Source organism: Somniosus microcephalus, chromosome 14 (genome assembly GCF_052327205.1).
Source record: "Somniosus microcephalus isolate GS21.2 chromosome 14, FLI_Smic_1.0, whole genome shotgun sequence".
Lineage (NCBI taxonomy): Eukaryota > Metazoa > Chordata > Chondrichthyes > Squaliformes > Somniosidae > Somniosus > Somniosus microcephalus.
Genome location: NC_141000.1, coordinates 15,335,280 through 15,359,858, shown reverse-complemented (window position 1 = coordinate 15,359,858; position 24,579 = coordinate 15,335,280). Strand labels below are relative to the sequence as shown.

Sequence of the window (24,579 nt, the reverse complement as noted above, 5' to 3'; positions counted from 1 at the left end):
ACTTTATTCACACAAATATTACACAAGAGGCTCTACTTGTTGGTCAGACACTCAATCCACAGACTATGCTAACCAGATGAGAGTTTCCAGTTATGTAGCCAAGTCCGATGGAGAACTTGTTAGAAGGTACAGTCATGAGTTAGGATTTTTATTTGGACAGTGGAAGGGTTTGCTTGGCCAGACATGGATACTGAGAATACTAATGACTGAGGTAATGATTACACTGGAACTCCAATTTGTTTGGTCTATTTTTGAACATCTAATATTCTGGCTATAGAAATGGAATTTATGGTACACGTTTGAGTTTCCACAGCATTAGTTTTACAAATCTCATGCCACTACTTTGGAACACTTCTGTGTAACCCTGCCCTTTTCTCTTTCCGATCTCCATTTATTCACCATCGCTCCTGAAGAGTTGCACTATCTTTGAAGCCACTCGACAACTTTTAGTTTTTTTTCTCTTCTCTGCCACTCGGTCTCCCAGCCTGTCCCCCTCTATTTTGGTCTTTTTTAATCTTGCTGTCAGTTTCTCTTTATTCAATTCTCTGATGAATGAACAGCTTGTATTAATGTAAACCATGGCCCCAGCTATTTAAATATGCTTCTCGACAGTCTTCCTAGACTGCTGGGCAGAGTAGCCACTCCATTTCACAACCACATTTATTTTTATGTTTGATCAATGAAATAAATATCAAAACCAATATGTAGTTTTGCCTATTTCTTCAATTTTATTACTTTATAAAAGGTATTTTTGCAGAGGTGATTTGGAGTGGGAAAAGATATGAAAACTTAGAATTTAACCATGAATGATAATTAGAAGAGAAAATTTCATTAACATTGAAAAGAACAAGTAAAAGAGAATGTAATGGAAATCTGGTTAAATTAATTTGTTTTCTAGCTATCCAGCGGTGCTTACTTTCTTTAAGCCAACTTACTTGGTTAATTTTTCATTAGGGGTATTTTAAGAGACTGAAGCATAGTCATTCTTGCCAAGGCTTAATTAGCTGGAATAATTTTTGTAACTATAACAATGCTACAATGTAACTATTGGGCTCTAGCTTGCAGTCACTGATGCAGATTCAAATACTGTACATCCTCGCTGTAGCACTTCGGTTATTTATCATTTTCAAATGAAAGGAAAATGCAGCACTGTTTAATCTGCACATATATACATTTTATTTTGCATTCAGGCACTTTTATATCCACGTTTTTGATAAATGTTATCCTACGATAACTAGGACTCGCATTCATGAAAACAGCATCTTAAGCTTCCTAGAGGTTTAGGCTGTTGCATACATACCAAGAAAATTATATCTGCAAAAAAAATTAAAGATAATACTGAATGTAGTTTTAACCAAAGGCTCATGATTTTCAAATGTTTTCAGGACATGGACAGTTTTCCATGAAACACTAGTTTTCAAGAGTGCTTCATGAATTAGCTTTCATATCAATGCTTTCATTGTGTTCACAGCTGTGTCTTTGTGTGACCCCCAAATAACATCTGGGTTGTCTTACTATCCAGAATGACACAATCCTTAGTGTTACCCTTTATTGTAGCCTTGTCTTAATTAACAGAGCTCGGAGTAATCTGACTAGCAGCATGCTATGCATCTTGACATGCTCACTAGCCATCCTCCTCACCCTTCTCTTCCAGATCCATTTCCTCATGATTTTGTCTGCAAACTGGGCGTATCTGAAGGACGCATGCAAAATGCAAATATACCAGGATCTCAAAACGAAGGAAGAGCAGGAACTCCATGATATCCATGCCTCCCGATCAAAAGAACGACTGAATTCTTACACATAAGAACAATACAGTCCAACATTTACCAACAGAGCCATTCAACAGAAAACCTAGCAGCTGTGACAAATCTATAGCCTGCTGTGCAGTGCAGATGTGCGTCCACTAACAAGCAGATGTGCAAGTGTTAAGTACAAAACTGAACATCTTCAGTGAGCAGTTTGTATTAATTCCTGTATTACAGATAATTTCTCAGTTCATAAGATGACTGGGAAAGAGTGCTCAATTTAACAGTATTTTTCCATCTTGAATTGTAATTGGAAAAAAACACTGCATTCTTATAGCCATTAGTCTTTTGGCCCAATTTTCTTTTTCCATTTATGAACTAAATTTGCTGCACAACTGCAGTGTGCATTATAAACCAGGTTAACAGCAGGGGAAAAAACACAAAGTTAGCAGAAACAGAAGGAAGCCAACTATTGGAATCCAAGCAGCTACTTCCCACCTGTATAATGGTCTTGCAATGGAGCCCTTGCATTTTCCATATACAGTAATCTGCTGATTTATTACCGTAGACCATGGCCGCCTTTATTTTATAATTTCATTAGTAAGTCTAAAAGATTCTAGATAGTTTAATCATACCCGCTTTTTTATATACCCTACCTGAAATGAGTATTTTCAGTGTTGCTAATATACAAACAGTAAATATAATCTAATATGTTAACCATTCTTTTATGATTAATTACAAGCAGTTTAATTTTAGAATACTTATTATGGTTTAAGTTAAACAACACCACTCATTATGTAGTTCTAACTCATTCTTGATAGGGAGAAGTGAATAATCAAATTAGTAAACCTTATTTTACAGTTCTGGAGGAGATGGCCTCACTTCTACTGCAGTGTTTTTCAAAGACAACAAAATTGCTGATTTTTAGGTGTCACAATCTTCCTTTACGAAACATACTCATAAGACTAATTGTAGATTTTTTTTCAAATTCCAGTATCTAACACAGTTTAATTATTAGGAAAAAAGTGCTGCAGTAATCTCTTTGCACACCGTTAACCTGGACAGCTACCTGTGATGAATTCCAGTAACAGCCATTCCGATAGGACTTGTGAAATCCATTCTTCTTATTTTTCTGTTTTGTAATTAAACCATTTTTAGTATACAGCATTCTTTCAAAAAAAACTAACATTAACCTAGCAATATATACCACTTCACATTACATACGAGAAGAAATATTAACAAAGTTTATGTTTCCATCAGTTTTCTGTGGATATTTACTTTTAAATTTTAGTAGTTATGTGCTAATTCATTAACAATTGAATAAAAGCTATTCCTTATAGAATGTTAAGATGTTTAAAGTATTCTCACTGTACATTTCTAGCATGTTAAGTTCTTTATTTCTAAGGCAATACAGTTAAATGTATTGTTGGGAGAACAAAGCATGTGGGTTTGTCTTAAATGCTTTCTTTGAACTAAAAATTCGATTTTGTTAATGTAACGGAACGTTACCACGGGTTCGTTTTGTTGCTTGAGCAAAACATTGTTACGCAATGAAATTGTACGGTTTAGAATCATCTTCTGTAACTTCCCACTTTTATAAACCGCTGAGTAAACGGTTACTATTTTCTACTGTAAGTGCCAGCAGCTTCCTGTAGTTCCCTTTAAAATGGTTAATAAATCATTGCAGCTAGAATTTTACATCAATGTCCATGCATCACCACAGCTGAAGATATGTCAACACCCTGGTGAAGTCACGAGTTTCTTCATTGTTTTTTATTTTGTTATCTCCATTTGTTTTTTTGATTTCTTACCATCCTCTTGGTGGTGAAATTATGTTTATTTCACTTTCCTTTTCATACTATCTATGTGCCATTTTTAATTAGCCCTTTCTCTTCCTCTTGTTTTATGTTCCTGCCGTCCTCTTCAGGATCACTGAAACATGACAAGTTAATATACATATAAACATCACTCTGAAGAGGTACTTCTAGCAGGATATACTAGGAAATGGTTGAGGATTCAGATCGAAAGGGATAAGTTTGTATCACTCATGAAAGGTGGTGACTTTGTAATCCAAATAAGCGTCAAGTTGAATTTAAAGAAACTATTTGTCACTCTTGCCTCTGTTTGCATTAAAATTGTATCAAAAACACTATTTACTAGCATGGTAAGTACTTTTAAAAACTCAATTTTTAATGAAAAGATGTGTCTTTAGGCAGAACATCTTTTAAAAAAAGATTTTTAATTGAAATTATATAAATATTAAATGTACAATGGAATACATTCTGTGACGGGTCTGTGTCAAAAAGCTGCTGTTGGTGATTTCACCAGAAAGTATCATCGGCCTCTTCCTGTGAAGCTGCGGGACTGTAAAAGAAGAAATGTCACTGTAAGCAAACAGCCAGGCAGCCATAGTCCTCATTAAAGCAACGTTAACCTGGTGGAGCTCAAATGCAACATGCCATACGCTGAAAGCCCAAGTTCCTGATCTCATCAGAGGCCAGGCTCAGGGTCACAAGAAAGCAGGTAAAATGTGAGCATGTCTCATCCCACACTGCTCTCACACATCGAGTAGCTAGTACCAAGTGAAATCAACAAAGGTTTTGGAGCGAGTTTCCTACTTGTCCTCTGGCTCAGGAATTCTATGTGAAACAAATAAACGGGGAAAGGAAGAAAACTGGAAAACTTGTCAAAGGGCAACAGGTGTGGCTGTATCAATCCATCACCATGATGTAAAATCCTCGTATAACCAGTACGTTTATTTGGGGGGAGGAAACTAAAATGAATAGATTTGGTGCATTTTATGTGCTGGTAAATTCTGTAGGTACCACAGAGCTATTGCCATGCACATATAATGTAATTTTGGATTTAATTGGTGTATTTCTGTTGGGAAGTTCTACATCTCAATAACAAAAAGCTAAATATACATTGTCAAAATAACCATTTGGGTAACTTCAGGGATCTTCGTGTGAAGCCTTTTCAATTGGACAGCACTGATGATCCTCATTCATGAGCACGAAAAAATTGGCCTGACAGTCAATGTACCCCTCACTTGTTTACTGGCAATGGGTTCAATGGGACTTAACTAGATGGAGCTCTACTTTACATGGTTCCAAAAGGAACCGAAAGGAGCATTGGAAAGGTGGGAAATATTTTCATATAACATTTTCGTTTTCCTGGTCCATCCCATAAGCAGGATAGTTTCACCAACAGAAAGTGCCCATGGCCACTCCGAGTTACATCTTAAATATGGCTCTGAATATAAATAACTATTAAGTTATAACACATAATCACTTTGTCACTTCCAAATTAAAGGGAATGATGGACACCCTTCAGTGAAGTTCATTTCGGCAACAGACATACCACTGGGCATTCTGGAGATTTAGGTTTACGTAGGTTCGGGGTGCCTGTTGCAGCGCTGTCTCTCCTACTCCTCTATGAGCACTCAGTTATCACGGCAATCATTTACTTCAGCAGGCTTTAACCAAGTTTAAATGCATATATCACCCAGTTGTGGCACAATAATCATCATGATACTTGTCAACTTCTGTGGTGGCAGCATTATTTTGAAAAAAGGTGCGTTTAACTTATTCAACATAATCTATTTGGCAAACAAATGAGTTGCTCAATTTTAATTTTACCATTATAAATATGGTAGATTGTTCTTTTTTCCCTGTTGTATCTTTAAAAATGCCCTAAAATGCACTGTAAAGTGTAACTTTTGAAGTTTGGCTTTGTCCTTACCTGCCAGCTTTTCCATCAGACAGTGTTTGGAGTAAAGAACTCTCTTCTCCCACTTCCTTTTTAGAGCTCTGAAAGGAATATTGTGTAATTATTGCATTTTATTGAATTATAGAATTTTCACAGTACAAAAAAAAATTGCACCTCAACAACTCACATTTATATAGCACCTTTAACATAGAAAAATGCCCCAAGGTGCTTCAGAGAGGTGCAATCAGAAAAAAATGGACAGCGAGACAAAGGAGGAGATATTAGGAGGGTGGGGGTGACCAATAGCTTGATCAAAGAGATGGATTTTAAGGCGAGCCTTAAAGAAGGAGACGGAGGAGGGGGGGTTTAGGGAGGGCACTCCATTGTGTGGGGCCTAGACAGCTGAAGGCACAGCTGCCAATGGTGGGGTGTAGGAAGGGGGGGGGGGGGGCAGAGTCAGAGGAACAGTGAGCTTGGGGGGTGTTGTGAGGCACAAGGAAGTCAGGGATAGGGAGAGGCAGGCCATAAAGAGATTTAAACATGAAAAGAATTTAAAATTTGAGGCACTGGGGGACTGTAGGTCCTGAAACCAGTATAGGTCAGCGAGGACAAGGAGGATGGGTAAGCACGACTTGGGGGTGGGAAATAATATGGGCAGCAGAGTTTTGGTTCAGCTGAAGGTTATGGATGGTGAATGGGAGGCAGGCCAGGAAAGCATTGGAAGAGTCAAGTTTGACGGTGATGGTTTCAGCAGTAAATAGGCCGAGGTAGGGTTCGGGGTGGGTGAGGTTACGGAGGTGGATCTAAGCAGTCTTTTTGATGGAGAGAATATACAGGAAACTTTGTGATATCCGGCACTGACGGGACCAGCGTGTTGCCGATCTATCAAAACTGCCGGACATACAAAGTTAATGTTGCAGCATACGGAGGTTTTCATCTCCGTATCTGACGACAAACACTGTTGCTTAGCAACAGCTTCTAAAGAGTCGGCTGCAGCTGCAAGCGTCTGTAGCTGAAGCTGTTGCTATAGCTACAGACCTTGCAGTGGCTGACTGGGGGAAAAAAAAGAACGAGATCTAAAAAAACTTACAGAAAACGGCTCCTGATTTTTGCCGTTAGATCGAGTATTCCGGACATACAACCTCCGGTTAAAGCAAAGTTTCCTGTATCAAGTAACTCAGTAAGTAGAAAATCTGTAAGTGGCAATCTAGGTGCTGCTTTGAACTGCCACTTTCCTTTTTGAAAGCCTCTATCTCTCCAACACAAACATGACCCACTTCCAAACCTGTAACATTGTTCACCTCAGCCTCTACCTCATCTGCCACTGAAACCCTCATCCATGCCACGGTCACCTCCAGGCTAAATTACTAAAAATGCTCTTATGGCAAACCTCCTATCCTGCACTCTCCATAAACTTCAGCTCAACCAAAGCCCTGCTGCCCATATTTTATCCAGCACCAAGTGCCCATTGCCCCTGTCGTTGCTGAGCTATCTTGGCTCCTGGTCCCTCATAACTATGTTAAAGCTGCTATGTAAATGCAAGTGGTTGAAATAATTTACATTAGACAAAAGAAAAGTAGCAGGTCACTGCTTTCAACCCATCATCTTAACTCAAGTTTAAAACTCAGAACTTTGTGAAAGGTTGTTCTGTGTACTAGGGCATACTGTGCAAATTACAAGTGCCTCCAGACTTTGCTGTCTATCTGAAATGGATGATGTAAGGAATATTTATGAATTGAAACGGAGTAGTTAGCATATAGTTTTATTAGAATGTACGTCACCATCAACCATCGATGTGGCAACGAAAACATTCACCTGGAATTTCTGTGGGGATTCGCAGGCGGACGAGCAGTAAAACTCCCAGAGAAACAGCCGTTAGTGTTGTTTCTTCAGCTTTCTGCCAAAGTTCCCCTCCATTAAGTTTGTATGTCTCCAACTTTCCTTTCAAACACTGACTGTAGCACTAATACAACTACATAGACGATTCAATGACAATTTCTGAACTTGCCTACAAAAAAAATTGCAGGAAAATCTACTCAATTTTTAAAGTTTTCTACTTTAGATCAACCCGGGTTTAGCAGAAAGGCATGCTGTATGACATCAGAAACAATTTGAAATATCAAATGCAATATTTCAATAAAATACTTTCAAATTTTGCATAGGTAAATTCAGAAAACTGTGAATCACAAGGTTATGTTATTTGCATTGTTACTTTATAACCAATTACTAATTTCCACCCAAAAAAATTACAATAAATTAAATACAAACATCCATCATCAAAATACCATAAATAGCTGATAGAACCAGGTACTAAGTTGAAATATTACAATGGTTTAGGCAAAGGAATAAAAATTGAATTTTGCATGCAAGAGGTTGAAGAGCTTAAAAAAGCAGGCCTCTCTCCCCTCTACCCCACACTGGCTTCACAAATTGGCTGTTCATTCCTCTTTAATAAATCCAACATTCAGAGTCACCTTGTCCTGCTGTTCTTCTTCTTTCTGCTGTTGAATTATTTTCATATATTTCTCCAGTGGATCTGTACTCGAAGCTGGCAATTCTATACTTTCTGGAATCTGCTCCTTTGGGCTTTGTCCACTTGGCTCCGTCTTTGGCTTTTCCTCCTTCAGTTTGTGTAAAGTTTAAAATATTATTGAGATCATATTGGTTCAGAATGAAAAGTGTACTTAAAAAGGTAGAACTTGTATGAAGAAAGGGCCGCATTCTGATATTAGGAACATTTAGACGTTGATAATTATATCAAAGATGATGAAAGATGAATCACATATAAATAAAAGTAATGAGCATTTTGAAATTTCCATTGATAGAGATGTTTATAGTATAGTATTTATGGCTGGATCAAGAGACCACAAACTTATTTAGTAGCGCCAGACAACAGGGTAATAATCACAACTTGAACAAAGTAGTTGGATGTGGCCTTGCACTTGCAGTTCCCCACACAAGTTTCAGACCTTGGCTAGTCTTCGGAGGAAAGCTAGGGGTTTCTCTCTGGATCAGGTGGAGAGCGAAGATAGAGAGGCCACGCTTGGATGCTTCCTAATGGCTGTTTACAGAATAGCATGGAATCATAATGTTACAGAAACAGGCCACTTGGCCCATCAAGTCTGTGGTGGTGCTTTTCTCCAAGAGCTACTAGCTACATTATATGATCAGTATTATTTTAATGCTAGTGCAACCCATGGGCTAACATTAGCATTAACATTAGTCTGGTGGAAAATTCCTAGGTACCTAGTCTAATCTCACTCTTCTGCTTGTGCTCCATATCATGTAATATTTCTTCTTTTCAAACAAATATCTAATTCCTAAGATCAGATCATTTATGTATATTGTAAATAGAAGAGGCCCCAACACAGACGCATGTAAAACACTATACACATCCTTCCAATCCAAGCCACTTCCTTTTACCCCCATCTTTCACTTTCTGCCATCCAACCATCTCTATTCATGTGGCTGCTCTCCCCATTTCTTGAGCCATTAGCTTTGTCGTAAGTCTATTATGTGCTACCTTTTCAATGCATTTTGAAAATTCTCCCATAACGTTGCGCACAGGTAATTTGGGATGGGAACTGCAGTGTCCTATATATGTTAAATTTCTCATTGAGTTCTTGCAGTTGTCTCTCAATGCCTTTATTTATCGGTCAGGTTTGGGGTGGGAGCAGGTTTAGGAATCCCGAGAGCAGACTGGTTTCTCTGGGACTACTCTGGAATGCTTTCCAGTAATAGGTCACCCCCATAAAATACAGGAACAATTTTCGGACTGGAGGAAGGTATACAGTGGTGTTCCCCAGGGGTCAGTACTAGGACCACTGTTTTTCTTGATATATATTAATGACATAGACTTGGGTGTACAGGGCACAATTTCAAAATTTGCAGATGACACAAAACTTGGAAGTATAGTGAACAGTGAGGAGGATAGTGATAGACTTCAAGAGGACATAGATAGGCTGGTGGAATGGGCGGACACGTGGCAGATGAAATTTAATGCAGTAAAGTGCGAAGTGATACATTTTGGTAGGAAGAATGAGGAGAGGCAATATAAACTAAAGTGGGTGCATGAACAGAGAGACCTGGGGGTATAGGTGCACAAATCGTTGAAGGTGGCAGGGCAGGTTGAGAAAGCATACGGGATCCTGGGCTTCATAAATGGAGGCATAGAGTACAAAAGCAAAGAAGTTATGATGAACCTTTATAAAACACTGATTCGGCCTCAACTGGAGTATTGTGTCCAATTCTGGGCACCGCACTTTAGGAAAGATGTGAAGGCCTTAGAGAGAGTGCAGAAAAGATTTACAATAATTATTCCAGGGATCAGGGACTTCAGTTACGTGGATAGACTGGAGAAGCTGGGGTTGTTCTCCTTGGAGCAGAAAAGGTTGAGAGGAGATTTGATAGAGGTGTTCAAAATCATGAGGGGTCTGGACAGAGTGGACAGTGAGAAACTGTTCCCATTGGCAAAAGGGTCGAGAACCAGAGGACACAGATTGGCAGATGAACCAAAGGCAACATGAGGAAAAACTTTTTTACACAGCGAGTGGTTAGGGTCTGGAATGCACTACCTGAAAGGGTGGTGGAGGCAGATTCAATCATGGCTTTCAAAAGGGAATTGGATAAAAGGGAAGGAAAAAAATTTGCAGGGCTACGGGGAAAGGGCGGGGCAGTGGGACTAGCTGAAGTGCTCTTGCAGAGAGGCAGCACGGGCTCGATGGGCCGAATGGCCTCTTTCTGTGCTGTAACCATTCTATGATTCTAATATATAATGCAGTAATGGGCAAAAGATTAAATGATAGCTGTAAAATGCAAATATAACCTTACATACTGGAGAATGTTCCCACCTTTTCCTGCTCCAGGCATTCCAGTTCTCTCTGTTCTCTTTCTCTTGCTTCCTCCCTTTCCAGACACCGCTTTTCCTCATCCCTTCGTCTCTGATCTTCCCAAGCATTTTCTTCTCCGTCTGTACTTTTTTCCTCTTCTTTGCTTTTTTCCTCCTCTGGATTTCTCAATTTACCTGTGTGTCATTAAAAACCTTATTAGGAGCAACTCAAATGGACCAATTTATTTTCTTACCTTGTTTCTGGGGTTCACCATTTTCAGTCTAAGGAACAAAGGAATGAATATGTGGACACCTTAGGGGTTGACACCAAGGAAAGAAACCCCATGTTTCTGTGCCTTGAAAACAAAGGTAAATGTTGGATACAATTTGTTTGGCTCTTTTGTCAGCTTTGATTACTCATTAAAGATCTTTCCTGTATGGGAGTTTGATGAGTCATTTGACACAGGAAGGTGGAAGTGCCGAGAACCAAGTTTTCCTTGACCAGCAGGAGGTCTTGGCAACATTATGAAGGATCCATGCTATGAGGGGAGACCAAATACAGGAATATTCCCTGCCAAGAGATCAATAGGCTATCTTTGCGAGAAGCTGTGGTGGAATTTTAGCAACCTTTTGTTCTGGAATGTAGCTGCAATCTCCAGCTTTAGACAGCACCAACCTACTGAAACAAGACAGGTTACTTCCAAATAGACCTGTGCGGCCAGGCCTGCTCTCCAGTGAAAGCAGTTGCTCTATATTCGGCATCAGTCTTTGAGGTTTTGAGCGGATAGATCTATTAAATTCATTCACATGACCGCAGTATGCCATGCCCGACAGAAGGTGGTTCCTAGGCAGTGGTGGCCAGTTGTGTACAGTACCTGTAGGATCCAGGAACAGATGCTCCAGAAGATGGTATACATTAAGAAATCTGGCACGGTAAGAATCCAAAAGTGCCATGCATCAGATAGATGGTGTCACTCTGCATGACACAAAGTGTTGCCTGTCAACTTGTTCCATTTACTACATATCCATGCCAAATTTGCATATCACCGTATAGCTCTTTCATAGAATGTCATGCATGTTTATGCTTCAGTGGGGTGCAAATTATAAACCAAAAGCCTTGACATACTTAAATCTTCGAGGGCTTAACACAAGTTTTGGTTTCCATATTTAAGAAAAGATATACTTGCTCTCGAGGCGGTTCAGAGAAGGTTCACTCAGTTGATTCCAGAGATGAGGGGGTTGACGTAGGTTGGGCCTCTACTCATTGGAATTCAGAAGAATGAGAGGCGATCTTATCGAAACATAAGATTGTGAGGGGGCTTGATCGGGTGGATGCGGTGAGGATGTTTCCACTGATGGGTGAGACTAGAACTAGGGGGCATAATCTTAGAATAAGGGGCTGCCGTTTCAAACTGTGATGAGGAGAAACTTCTTCACTCAGAGGGTAGTAAATCTATGGAATTTGCTACCTCAGAGAGCTGTGGAAGTTGCGACATTAAATAAATTTAAAACGGAGATAGACAGTTTCCTAGCTGATAAGGGAATTAAGGGTTACGGGGAGCGGGCAGGGAAGTGGACGTGAGTCTAGGTTCGGATCAGCCATGATCCTATTGAATGGCGGAGCAGGCCCGAGGGGCCGAATGGCCTACTCCTGCTCCTACTTCTTATGTTCTTATGTACAAGCTAGCTCCAAGATGCAAAGTTCCTTACCTAACATCCAGGATCGTCACATGCCTGTCACTGTGTATGTGCTCCTTCAATTTACAACATTTCAAGAATACTTCTCTGCTTGCACAACAAGATGGCACATAATACAAGGGAAAAGCCCTGAATCGGAGAAGTGTTGATGAATCGCAAACCCTTGACTCCTTTGGAGAAGGCAACAGGGGATACTGAAGCCGATGGGTTAGTACCATCCTGTTTTATATCGTGTCCCCCTTTGCACTCATTGCCACACAGGCATATACACAACTGCACAAACTCTGTTTGAGGGTGTCTCTTGAAGCCAGCTTTCTAACCGTTATTCTTTTTTATTCATTGTAGTCTTGAAAAGCAGCCTATTATTAATTCTAATCGTGCAGAACAAGACAGCATCACAAAGCACCCTAAAGCTCTCAGTGTTTGTAAGCACTAACACAGTTGCACATATTCCAAAGGATGCAGTTAGTGAGCCTGAAAAGATACACTGGGTGAGTCACAGTGCATGCGTGAAGAGAAGCTATTGGCAATAGTAGAGGTGCAGGAACCTGCTTGCCGAATGGCCACATGCCTAACAATGACCTCATGTATTTTCTTAAAAATCCTTTGAGCAGTGTGGTGAAATTGGGCAACCATGACATGCTCCTGTTGTTCTTCAGTAGGAAAGATGAAAATGTTGGCCATGCTGTGCCTGTGTCAGTCACCTGTTTGAAACAGATTTGGCCAGCACATTAGTTGATACAGCAGTGCTAGCTTGAGAATAGCCAGGGGTACAAAAGTCAGAATGATGGTGACCTTGCTTGCCAGGGATCGTGCCATGTCCGAGTTGTGGGTTGGCTTGCAGCAGCCTTGCAACTGGCTCCCTGTTAATCCACAGCATATGGAGGCTGCTGTGCTCAATCATTTGGTGACTGAAGGCCTACAGAAATGATTGGTGGCATAATGGTAGGTACGGACAGTGCAGCTCACATGCCCACTGATCTTCCTGGAATACCTTCTTTCATCTTGTTCCACCTCAACCATAAAATACTGTATTTGGGATGCATCCAAACCAATGGCCATTATTAAAAAACTTTACTTTCACGTGCCACCTGTCATGGGCTTCTGCAGCTTGTGGCTCCCTGAATTCATTTGAAAGTTGGTATTGGAAGAATTCCTTTTCATGTGTCCTTTATTTCCCCCACCTGTTTCTGTTAAGCTGAATTGTTCCACTGTATTACTCCACTTACAGTCCACTCTGAGGGAACTTGTTGGGCGATAATTGTTTTTGGAACATTTAAAAGCAAGATTACCATAATGAGTAAATAAAAATTGTCTCCCAAAAGTTAATAATTAAAATGTCATAAACATTGGAAAAAAATCTGTAAAAACATTACTAAAAAGTTACTGCAACTGTTAAAACCATAAAACAAAAGCATATTCCTCTTTAAGAGCTCAATCACAGATGGAGCTTCCCTTGTGCCCATTCAAAATGGGCTTTAAAAGCAAAACAGTTAATCCTAGCACAAATGCTGGGCAAATTGTGCCCGATATTTATTTAATAATTTTTGCTTGCGTTCTGTACCTTAATGACACTATGGTATGACATGTGCATAAGCATGCTAGTACATGAAATGAGGCCGGCTAGAAAATTACAGGCAGAAGGATTTCGGGGTAAAACCTGCCCAAGGCCTGCTCACCCAATTTTCCTGCACCCATTCTGCCCCTGAAGACTGGGCACAGAACTGACTCCAATATTTCTAGATGATTTCTCCCACTTTTGAGATAAATAATTCTATTTGTACATGGGAGGTCAAACAAACAAGAATCTAGAGTATTTGCAGTAAAGGAATAATGATACCATCCCAAGTACTTTTGAGTATTGACAAAAACACTACAAACACAAACTACAAAGCTCAATTCTTGTATTTAAAAAAATGTAATTTTCTAACATTTTCGTAAAGGTCAATACAACAGCCTACACTCTCATGCGACATACCACATGATGGTAGGAAACTCACATGTATCTGGTGGAGATAAAATTGCTTCTTGGTCTAGTGAAGAAACAGATCCTCTATTCACATTTTCCTCCCAGTACTGGGACAAATTCTTGTTAAGTGTTGGAATGCCTTCTTGCACTATAAGAAATACACAATGAGTCTTTTGTTGGACTAACAATGAAATGGAAAGCTGGATAGTAAAAGCAGCACTCGCAGAATATCAACAAATCATTATCTTTTCTGGCCAGATTCTTCACTTACCCATTAAAAACTGCATCTCCCATTGCTTTCTCAAACAAGATTTGCATTTTAATCCTCGATAAACCTCTGACCAGAAAACCTCTCAAAAAACTTAACTGCCTGGGAAACTGGAAAACACATTTTACCCTTGTAATCTTAGTTGACTCTTTAACCAATAGAAATATCCCTGGACATTTGTCTTTGAAGTCTCTGAAGCAATGCATTTCCCTTTTAATTACTTTCAAATGTCTGCAGTTTTATTTCAACAGTGGCACATCTGTGTTTGCATTTTTATTCCTTTAAAATTATAAATCTACATTGCAGTTACCCCTGTAGCCTTAGAGAGTGCTGAGATTCTCAGGGGGCTGAGGAGATTGAATCTCAGCCTTCTCAGACATTCAGTCTCCCCAGCCTTCATTGAGCAAGTATTGCCAATTCTTGGTCAGCCGCTGGATGAGATAACGAACAGCTTGCCATCTCGGGGGAGGAAAAACAAGCAGGAGCAGTTTATGTCAAATGAGTACTGAGCAACAGTGACAGCTATTGATTAAGTCACTAACCCAAACCATGTTCCTTTCCTTGTTAAAGCAGGAAGTGCGATGGTAGGAGGCAGCAGTTAGGGATCTAAAAAGGGAGGCGGGGAAAGGGCAGAATTTTTTTTTAAACCAACAAGACTAAAATATTTTTTAGGATTTGCTTTATTTATGCTCTTCGTCTGATTCAACCGCCCCTATTTACTCTTTTTACAGATCAAAAAACAAAAATAAATCTAAATAACTTGTGCAATTATTACAATAAATAACTCCTTACTGAACAGATATCGATAAATCAGCAAACTCCGTTATAAATTTTGCATTCTAATGAATATTTACTCCTAACCTCGACCGAAACTCTAAGAAAGCTGGGAGAAGACAAGAGTTCAAACTTCGAAGATGAATTCCTGATAATGATTAGTTTTCTAGTCCCAAACTGACAGAAAAGTTAGAAAATCTATGTTGACTAACTTTTCACTGAAGATAATTACAAAGGCAGTGAAGATAATTACAAAAGGCACATTGGTGCTCAATGCACTAGAATACCCAGTGTGAAGATAGTGAATTCTTACTCCATTATTCCTCACACACAAGTTCCTGATTTCAGGATCAGTATGCTTTTATTTCAAAAAGGAAAGAGGCAGTGCTGGATCTAGTTACAGGTAATGAAGTGAAAATAGGTAATGTAATAGTTGGGGAACATCTAGGAAACAGAACTATAAATGAAAATAGGTTTGATACAAAAATTAAGAGGGAACAGGCAAAGATAAAGGTACTTGACTGGAAAAAACCCAATCTCAATGAGATAAAACGGGAATTAATCCAGATAAACTGGAAAGAAAAACTGGCCTAAAGAGTGCACGGTTTAAACCTGAGAAGATTAGGGTAGAGACTTGATATATTCCCATAAGATGTAAAGGTGCTGCAGCAAAAGCTGGAATTCCTTGGATAACTAGAGAAACTAAAATTAGACTCAAGAAAAAGAGGCATATGGCAAACCATGGGCTAATAATACAAAAGATAATCAACCTGAATATAAACAATACAGCAGGGAAACAAAAAAGAAATTAGAAAGGCTAAAGCAGTATGAGGGTACAAAGAAAAACTGGCAGACAATATAAAGGATTTTATAAAGACAGAAAGGGTAAAAGAATAGTTAAAGATAGGAGAGGGCCAATTAGAGACAAATAAGGAAACCCTCTTGTCAAGGATAAGGGAATAGCAGAGATTCTAAATAAGCATTTTGCCTCAGTTTTCACAGAAGAATGTAGTATTGGAAATGAAAGAGAGGTGGAGCAATTAGATAGGATAACTACAGCTAAGCAAATAATGGGCCAGAAATTCCAGGCCAGAAGCGTGAGTGCGCTCGGGGTACTCACGCTTCTGGCCGTTGGAAATGCCGGCGTTCAGCAGGAACAGCGCATGCGGGGAACGCCGGCATTTCCAGACCTCGAGCGCGTGCGACTGCACAGGCAGCGCTTGCGCAGTGAACTTCGTGGATTTCATTCATGAAATCCGTGAGGGTAAGTCCTCAGAACTTACACTGAAAAAAAGCAAGTGTAAAGTGGTTCATTGGCTGCGGAGGAAGATATATTTTATCGTGGAGCTTTTGAAATGCAATATTTTTGTTTGGGAAAGGGAGGGAAGTTATTTTAAGAAATTTTAAGTAAGTTTTAAAGTTAAATTTTTTTTTTTTTTTAATAAAGGGTTTTCAGAACGGTAGGTAGAAGGAGCAATTGTGGCTGTGTGAATGGAATGTGAGAATGAGTTATGTATGTATGTCCACATATATTCCTTTACGTATATGTATGTATGTTTTATATTCCTTTACTATGAATGTATGTTTTTAATTATGATTTTCCAATAAGTTACTTTCTCTGAAAGTCATAATTAAATAATACATTCATACACATAAGTAAAGGAATATATACATAACACGCAAAGGAATATATACAGACATACATACTTTCAGAAGCTCCACGATAAGAAATATCTTCCTCCGCAGCCTCTGTAGCAACTGTACCCATGCTTTTTTCATGTGTAAGTTGTAATGACTGGACCTCACTGAAAGCATTAATGAAAGCAGCGAATTATACTGCGCACGCGCTGCATGTGCAGTCGCACGCGTTCTGCCTCTGAACCCCTTCGTTCAGAGGACAGGAAAGGCCGGTTTTCCCCACATGCACTGTGCATGCTGAAAACCGGCATTTCATCCGGCCAGATGCGTAAGTACCCCGACCGTACTAGCGCATTTGGAAGGGAATTATTGGGCCAACATTTTACATGTCAATAAAATAAAAAAATTAACACTTGCACGACTTGCCCCCTCGCATCTGCGACTGAGGGTCCAAGGAGGTGCATTGCGCAAGAGGTCATCATCGGACGTATCCTCACACTGTTCCCTTTGGGGAACTGTATGAAGTGGTGGAAGGATTTATGGCCGTGATTAACGCTCATTCCGTGACCGTAACCATCTTTGAACCAGCCATTAGGGTGGTTAGTCCTATGGCGGGAGGGTTTTACGGGCTCCCACAACCCATCTGAGGGGGGGGGGGGCCACCAACACCCACGGACGCAAGTATCCCGCTGGATGTCCACCCAGAATTTAAAGTTGGAGCTCCGACTCCACTTGCCGGGACTGTCTGGAGTGGGGTTCAAAACCCTACTCCTTCTGGCCCAGCGGAGGGGATGCTTACTGCTACGCAAAAGGCCCACTCCGCACAAAAGGTGACACCCATACGTTTCCTGCGCCTTTTCCCTCCCCGTGACTGGAGCCCTATGCTGCCATTTCACGTTGCTAATCGGATTGGGCCTTTGTCATAGCGGTAGGATCCCCGCCGCTGGGCCAGATCAGGGTAGGGTTTCGAACCCCGCTCCAGACAGTCCCGGCAAGTGGAGTCGGAGCTCCGGCTCTAAATTCTGGGTTGACATCCAGTGGGATATTTGCGTCCGTGGGTGTGGGTGGCCCCCCCTCCTTGTATAGCTTGTGGGAGCCCGTAAAACCCTCCCGCCATAGGACTAACTGCCCTAATGGCTGGTTCAAAGATGGTTACGGTCACGGAATGAGCGTTAATCACGGCCATAAATCCTTCCACCACTTCATACAGTTCCCCAAAGGGAACAGTGTGAAGACACGTATGACGACGACATTGCTAAATAAATAAATGGAATTAAAAAAATTCTTTTAGGGCTTTTAAAAGTCTTTAAATTGCTTTAATTCTCTTTAAAACTACTTCAGATTACTCAAAATATTGTAAACATTTAAATGTTTTTATAAAAGTTACCAAAATCTTGAAAAAACTTCCAAAAACCTATTTAAACTGCTGCTTTGCATGTAAAAAAGCAAAGCAGCTTGACAGAAACATTGGGGGCGTGTCCAGTGAAACTGAGACCTCAAGGGGCGTGTCTCATTTACACTGCACGCTCCTGGGTCCGCGCTGGCTGCACTCCTGGGCGGCGTGACGTCATACGCTGCCCGGGATTCTTGTTTCAGTTTCTGGAAGTGCAGGCGTCCCTGGAGCTGATTGGCAGGAGCGCGGGGTAAGTGCAAATACGGGGCTTGCACGCGCTGCAAGCCCCGTTCTGGAATTTCTGGCCCAATACTGAAAAAATTGGATAAAATTAGCATTCATTTAGAAAGACTGAAATTAAGCACAGCCAGCGTAGGCTTGTAAAAGACAATTTATATCTGACAAATTTACAAGTTCTTTGAGGAAATAACAAAATGCAATGGATTTTCAATAGGCGTTTGATAAGGAGCCATATAAGTGGCTCATTGATAAAATTAAAGCACACGGCCGTAGAAAATTGATGAGGCTGCACCCGTTCTGCAGGCGTAAAGGGGACACAAAAGCATGTAATATGGAAGGCGGTGTGCACGCATACATTCGGAGGAGTGTGCGCCGCCCGCCATATTGGAATAGGCATCAAAAGAAGGATCGAGAGCCCCTGCCTGAAACAGGCGGTAGACCCTTTGCATATGAAAACAGGAGGCCTAAGCCTGTTTGAGGCTACCTTTATAAAATTGGGCTGCCCTGAACGCAACCGTCGCCAGGCCACCAGAAAGATAAGTTTTTTTTCTTTAATTTAAAATACTTATCTGAATATGGAGCCAGGAGGATCACTCCTTGCAGCTCCACATTAAAACTACGAGCTGCTGCCAGCACCCCTTCCGATTGTCTGTCTGCCTCCCTCCCTCCCTCCCTCTCTCTCTGTAGCTGCCGGTGACACAGCGACCCAGAATTCAATAGTCTGCCTGGGGATGCTCAGGTAAACCCTCATGTAAACGAGGTCAGAGGCCCAATATCGGGTAGGCCCGTTGTAGAGCAACGGTCGTTCTTTGCTCCCAGTTTCTGCAGGCTGCAGGCGTGAACCAATTTCTAGGCCATGCTATTAAAGGTACAGTAATTGGTGTGGAATTTGCAGTCAGCGGCGAAGTGACGGCGATTGCCGCTGATCCCGCGATCTCTGTGGTGAAAACTACAGCTTTCTTAGCGCTACAATCAAATTAACGTCATCTATAGGGGAATCTCCTGCATGCAGCAACAGTGATGTCATCAAACTGTCTATGCAGCCAATCGCATTGAAGAATTCTCACAGAAAGCAAATCAGGAAATACAAAGCAGCTTTTATCATTCACTTAAAAAAAATTTTACAGTGCAAAATAAAGATTGGGACATACAGAGGGAGTTAAAGTAGAAGCTGAAATAACAACAAAAAAAATTAAAATTAAAAAAAGAATTATTTAAAAAATCTAGTAATTTTTATCATAATGGAGAAATATGACATTCCACAAATATAAAATTAGTTTTTCAGGGCCAGATGGTTGTTCAGCAGTTAAAAACAGTTACACCTCATTGGACAAGGCTTAACTTTTCATGGGGATTTTAAACAGCGATATTAGAGCAAAAACGGGAAAGTTTTTGTCAGTTCAAGTGATTTCAGTGATTGGTGGCTATGGGGGCGGGCTGGTTCCACAGCACAACCTGTGGCGGAGCAGTGAATGACTGACCGCAACTTCAGGATTTCCGCCTTTATCTACGCATGCACTAAATCCTGAAGTTACGGTCAGTTTCGGAAGGGTAATGACGGCGAACACTGACAGTTTCGCCGTCATTACCACCGCAAAATCCAGGCCAACGTGACAGCATGGATAGGAAGTTGATTAAAACAACGGAAAACAGAGAGCAGTATTTCATGTATGTTTTTTCAAACTGGAGGGATGTAAAAAAACTCATATTCATAAGAAATCGGAGTAGGCCACACAGCCCTGCAAACCTGCTCCGCAAAGTGTAGTCACTGTTGTAATGTAGGAAACACGGCAGCCAATTTGTGCTCAGCAAGGTCCCACAAACAGCAATGAGATAATGACCAAATAATCTGTTATAGTGATGTTGGTGGAGGGCTAAGTATTGGCCATGGTACCGGGGTGAACTCCCTTGCTCTTCTTTGAATAGTGCCATGGAATCTTTTACATCCACCCGAGAGGGCAGAGGGGTCCTCGGCTTGACGTCTCTTCCAAAGGATGGTACTTCTGACAGTGCAGCACTCCCTCAGTACTGCACTGGAGTGTCAGCCTGGATTTTTTGCTCAGGTTTCTGGAGTGAGGATTTGAACCCACAACCTTCTGACTCAGAGGCAAGAGTGCTACCAACGGAGCCACAGCGGTCAACGTTGGGACTGTTGCTCTTCTCCCCTTCACAGATATTTATTTTGTGCTGTCAGAAAATAAAACTATTTTCACTGGTCAGTAAGTCGATAAATTACTGGCCAGGACTGTTAATACATGGAATGCCATACCAGAAATATTGTTAGAAGCAGAATCCAGAAAACTTTTAAAAAGTGGATCGATATTTTTTTAATAACATTTTTTAAAGTGTATGGAGACATAGCAGAAAAATGGGGCTACGTGAATTGCCTTTTCCAATAGCTAGGACAGGCGCAACTGGCCTCCTTATTTGCTTTAAAAGTGCATTCTCATTTTGACTTTTGCATCCTTGGCCTCTTCACTGTTGAGCACAACTGAAACTCCAGTAATAGTATGCTTCTCCTTGCACTCTTTAGCCTTTGGGTAGGAAGAGTGATTATATCAAATTCAGCCCTTACCTGCCTCGTGATTTCCCTACCATGTTCTCACATTCATATTCCACTGTGATTCCTTCTACTTTTATCTCATTTCTTTCACAAACTTGACTGAGATAACCTTTGTAGAACACCCAGCACTTTCCTCTCCATTCCAACCATTTCAAAAGTCTAATTGCAGACCATTACATGCATTAGTTGGCTCTTTGTAAAGAAAAAACCCAATAAAGTTGTTTGAATTCCTGTACTCCTGGCCTTTACCGGTTGTCCATTTCTCCCCTCTTTGTTGTGATTAGTTCAATTTAAGTGACTCACCTACCTTCCTATTCCAGTTCTGTTGAAGGGTCTCAACTTGGAATGTTAACCTGTCTTTTCTCCTTCAAATACTGACTAATCAGATATGCATTTTCAGTTTTTTGCATTATCGTTTCAGCCTTTGGAGTTTTCATTTCATCTATAAAATTATACGGACCAGTCACTACTTCTGTAGCCATATATTTAGCTTACCAATTTCACAATCATCATCTGGCTGAGCAATCAGTTCTTCAAACCTTTGAATTGTTGAAGACTGACGAGACACAGGATTATCTCTCAGAGTATTTTCTGATCTGGAAAAATGAGAAAGAAAGAGCGAGTGAGCTAAGTGAAATAAGGTGTACACTGCTATTAAAGCAGGAATATATTTACCAAAAAGTAAACTTTGTCTTTTCCAATATAAAATTATGTTCAAAGCTATACATTTTTGCACAGCGTTTGCTCGATTCAGAGAAAAAAACTGCAATGATTTTACTACCTTTACAAATTATGGATTTTAAACAGAACATCTGAAGGAACTAAAACTGCAGGTCACTAAAACCGCAGATCCTCATCAAGCAGAGTGGTCGGACACAGTGGACCAAATTTACTATATTAAGTAGTATTGGAAAGATATTATTAAGCAGATATCAAATTAGTTGAATATGGTAAATTACACAGTACTGAAAAATAAATTAAAATCAAATAAGCAGCTATGTAAATAAATGATAATGTTGTCGAACAGGTGCATTGGTGCAATTAAGAGTTATTCACATACCAGTGCATTCTATTGTAATAAGAAGGTTATTCTCAGTATCAATCACCCATACCCTAGGTGTTAAAAATCAAGTACACAGTATACATGAATGCAAAGGAGCACTATCTTTACATAAAAGGAGGAACACCAGCTACAAAGTCCTGGAACTATGCTGCGAGGACTACTGCTTCTCGGATGCACTGTGCACCTGTACCTCACTTTGCCCTGAAATGTGAGGTAAGCTCATTGAAATAATTTTGTAGTGCATGACGTGCTGGGAGTATCATGGGTGTGGCGAGCAGCATTGTTGGGCACCAGTAAATAAGAAAGGGCTGCTGGCGGCCCTTAAAGTCATAGGACCTTCTAGTGGCCAAAAATGCCCTGGCCTGGGGAACAAGGGCCCCTTTCAAAGACTGGCCTTTGGAGGTAAAGCAAAGGAAGGTGCTGCTGCATAGGGTGACCCATATTCAGACAGGGCTTCCAGGTAGTAAAAGGTAAATTTTGAGAGAGCATCTGGCACGTTTCTTCAGGTACTCCAGCCACATTATGGGAAACCCTCCCTAATAAACATAAAAGCTGGAGCCTTGATGAGCCTTGCTTCCCATAATATGAGGCTCTGGTGCCCGAAGCACACAGTGATTTACATCGCATGGCCAGCCCAATGTCATAATACACAAGCACACAACAATTCTGCAACACAAATTGAAGTGAGTTGCATCAGACAAGCAAAGAAAAATTGCTGAACACTTCTGGGTAAAGACTATGGGCTGGATTTTGCCAGCCCCAAGGAGGCGGGTATGGAGGCGGGACTGCCGGTAAAGTTGCAGAAAGTGGGGGCGGATGGCAAACCCACCCCCATGCCCTTTTTCCAGGAGGCGGGAAGCCGTCCTGACCCGGGTCCTGTCTCCTCGAGGTGGGAAAGGGATTAAATCCTTTTAACTGCCTGTTAACAGGTAGTTAACAGGCAGAAAAAAGGATTAGTCCCATTTTACCTTTTCAAGTGCAGGCTTCCTGACCTTGGAGAACCCCACCGGGGTGGAGGAGTCGAGTAGGAGGTCTGCGGGTGTCGGAGGGGTCTGAAAGTGCAATGTAGAGGTGAGTGATGGGTGCAAGTGTGGAGTAGTAAGTATGTAAGGTGAGTGTAAAGTGTTACAAATGTTCACTTACCTTTGTTTCTGCCGACAGCCTTCAGCCACGCTGGATCCGGAGTCCCGACATCTTCATTGTAGATTTCACAGACTGGCTGTTGGATCCTCCGAACCAACAGTCGTCTGATTTCTACAAAGTTGAAAGGTTTGATGAGTCCTGAACACAAAGCCTCATCAAACTATAGAGAATATCAGTGTTCGACAGTTTCACAAGGCTGTCAAACGCTGACATTTCTTCTTTCAAGAAATCTTGACAGATGGCATGTCAGATGTTGACGTGCTCGGTCAGTGACTTCCACCTAATTGGCCTGCTGAGCCCGCTGGGCGGGCTTAACAGGGTCAATCAGGGGAAAATCCCGCTGGTTGGCCAGAGGCTGATGGAGGCGGGACTGAGACCTGGCAAGCAGCAGTCCCGCCTCAAACACATCTCCATTCAGAAAATCCAGCCCTGAGTTTTACATTCAAATCAGTTAAAACCAACTGAGGTGCTTTGATTTCTAAAAATAGAGGGCATGAAATCAGTTGTATGGAGACCTAAATCATATACAAATATAAATGGTTTGAAGTTTAAATGTTGGTAAGCTAATTAGGGTATAAAATTGAACAAGATGATGATAGATAATTTGAAAACAAAAGGATGAAACTGGAGTAAACACAATTATAATTTCCATCAAGCCAACGGATCCAATCTTAGCCATTCTTCTATGCAGAAATACTGAGTTAAAATCAGAAGTCTCCCTCCAAGTTAGGAACAAAGGGAGAATCAGCCCCTGCCCATGGTCATGTAACTCCAAATGACTGGCTGAAGAAATGCATCAGTGGAGGCCGAGGAGCAGGATGCCCAACTGGTCTCTTAGTCTCAAATGGTGTTTGCCCCAAGGAAGGGGGAAAAAATATATTTTTCTACCCTTACAAAAATTACAGAACAGAAAATAGAAACTAAAATACAGGAAACTTTCGTTAAATGTCCGGAAAGCTCTATCTACCGGCAAAATTCAGGAGCCGTTTCCTGCAAGTTTTTTTTTACTTCTCGTTGCTTTTTTTCCCCCAGTCAGGCTCTGCAAGGTCTAGCTGAAGCTGTTGCTTAGCTACAGAGACGCTTTTAAGCTGCGGCCGACTATTTTGAAGCTGTTGCTAAGCAACAGGGTTTGTTGATTCACACGGAGCTCAAAAGCTCCGTACGTTTTAACATTAGCGCTGGTTTCTACGGCAGTTTTGATGGTATGGCACCAGCTCGGTCCCGTCGGTGCCGGATACCAGAAAGTTTCCTGTACTCAAGCACAAACCATTTGCTCCAAATAAGGTAAATTCTACCCAAGCAATGCATCTCTATCATTATATATTAAACCACACAGAATAGTTTAGCAAATGCTCAAGTCAAAATCAGACTCATTACCACAGGTCAATAAACTTGATTTTCTCCTTTGTGTCAGTACAATGCTAATCTGAAATTAAGTAATGTGGACCAGGCACAAATACAGAAAGTACTCTTGCTGATGGTGAATATTGTGTTCCATTTCTTAATTTCTGAATAAAGATATATTCTACTGAATATGCAGTTAAAA

At 40.8% G+C, this 24,579-nt stretch overlaps 2 protein-coding genes across 7 annotated transcripts in view; one reads left to right on the top strand and one right to left on the bottom strand.

Moving 5' to 3' along the window:
* The window catches only part of gpm6bb (glycoprotein M6Bb), a 208,380-nt gene extending 204,939 nt beyond the window's left edge, over positions 1-3,441 (top strand). For both annotated transcript variants that reach the window (XM_086006282.1, XM_086006281.1), the window contains exon 7: positions 1,655-3,441. In XM_086006282.1, the coding sequence (XP_085862408.1) occupies positions 1,655-1,807 (153 nt within the window). In that variant the 3' untranslated portion in view covers positions 1,808-3,441. The remainder of the gene's footprint in view (positions 1-1,654) is intronic.
* ofd1 (OFD1 centriole and centriolar satellite protein) overlaps positions 1,153-24,579 on the bottom strand; it is an 81,657-nt gene continuing 58,230 nt past the window's right edge. For 4 of the 5 annotated variants that reach the window (XM_086006275.1, XM_086006277.1, XM_086006278.1 and 1 more), the window contains 6 exons: positions 21,323-21,423; positions 13,983-14,099; positions 10,307-10,479; positions 7,931-8,077; positions 5,490-5,557; positions 3,967-4,112 (listed from right to left, as the gene is read on the bottom strand). In XM_086006275.1, coding sequence (XP_085862401.1) covers positions 4,070-4,112; positions 5,490-5,557; positions 7,931-8,077; positions 10,307-10,479; positions 13,983-14,099; positions 21,323-21,423 — 649 coding nt within the window. In that variant the 3' untranslated portion in view covers positions 3,967-4,069. Of the gene's footprint in view, positions 3,681-3,966; positions 4,113-5,489; positions 5,558-7,930; positions 8,078-10,306; positions 10,480-13,982; positions 14,100-21,322; positions 21,424-24,579 lie in introns of those variants that run through there. The other variant, XM_086006279.1, reaches the window with a different exon arrangement.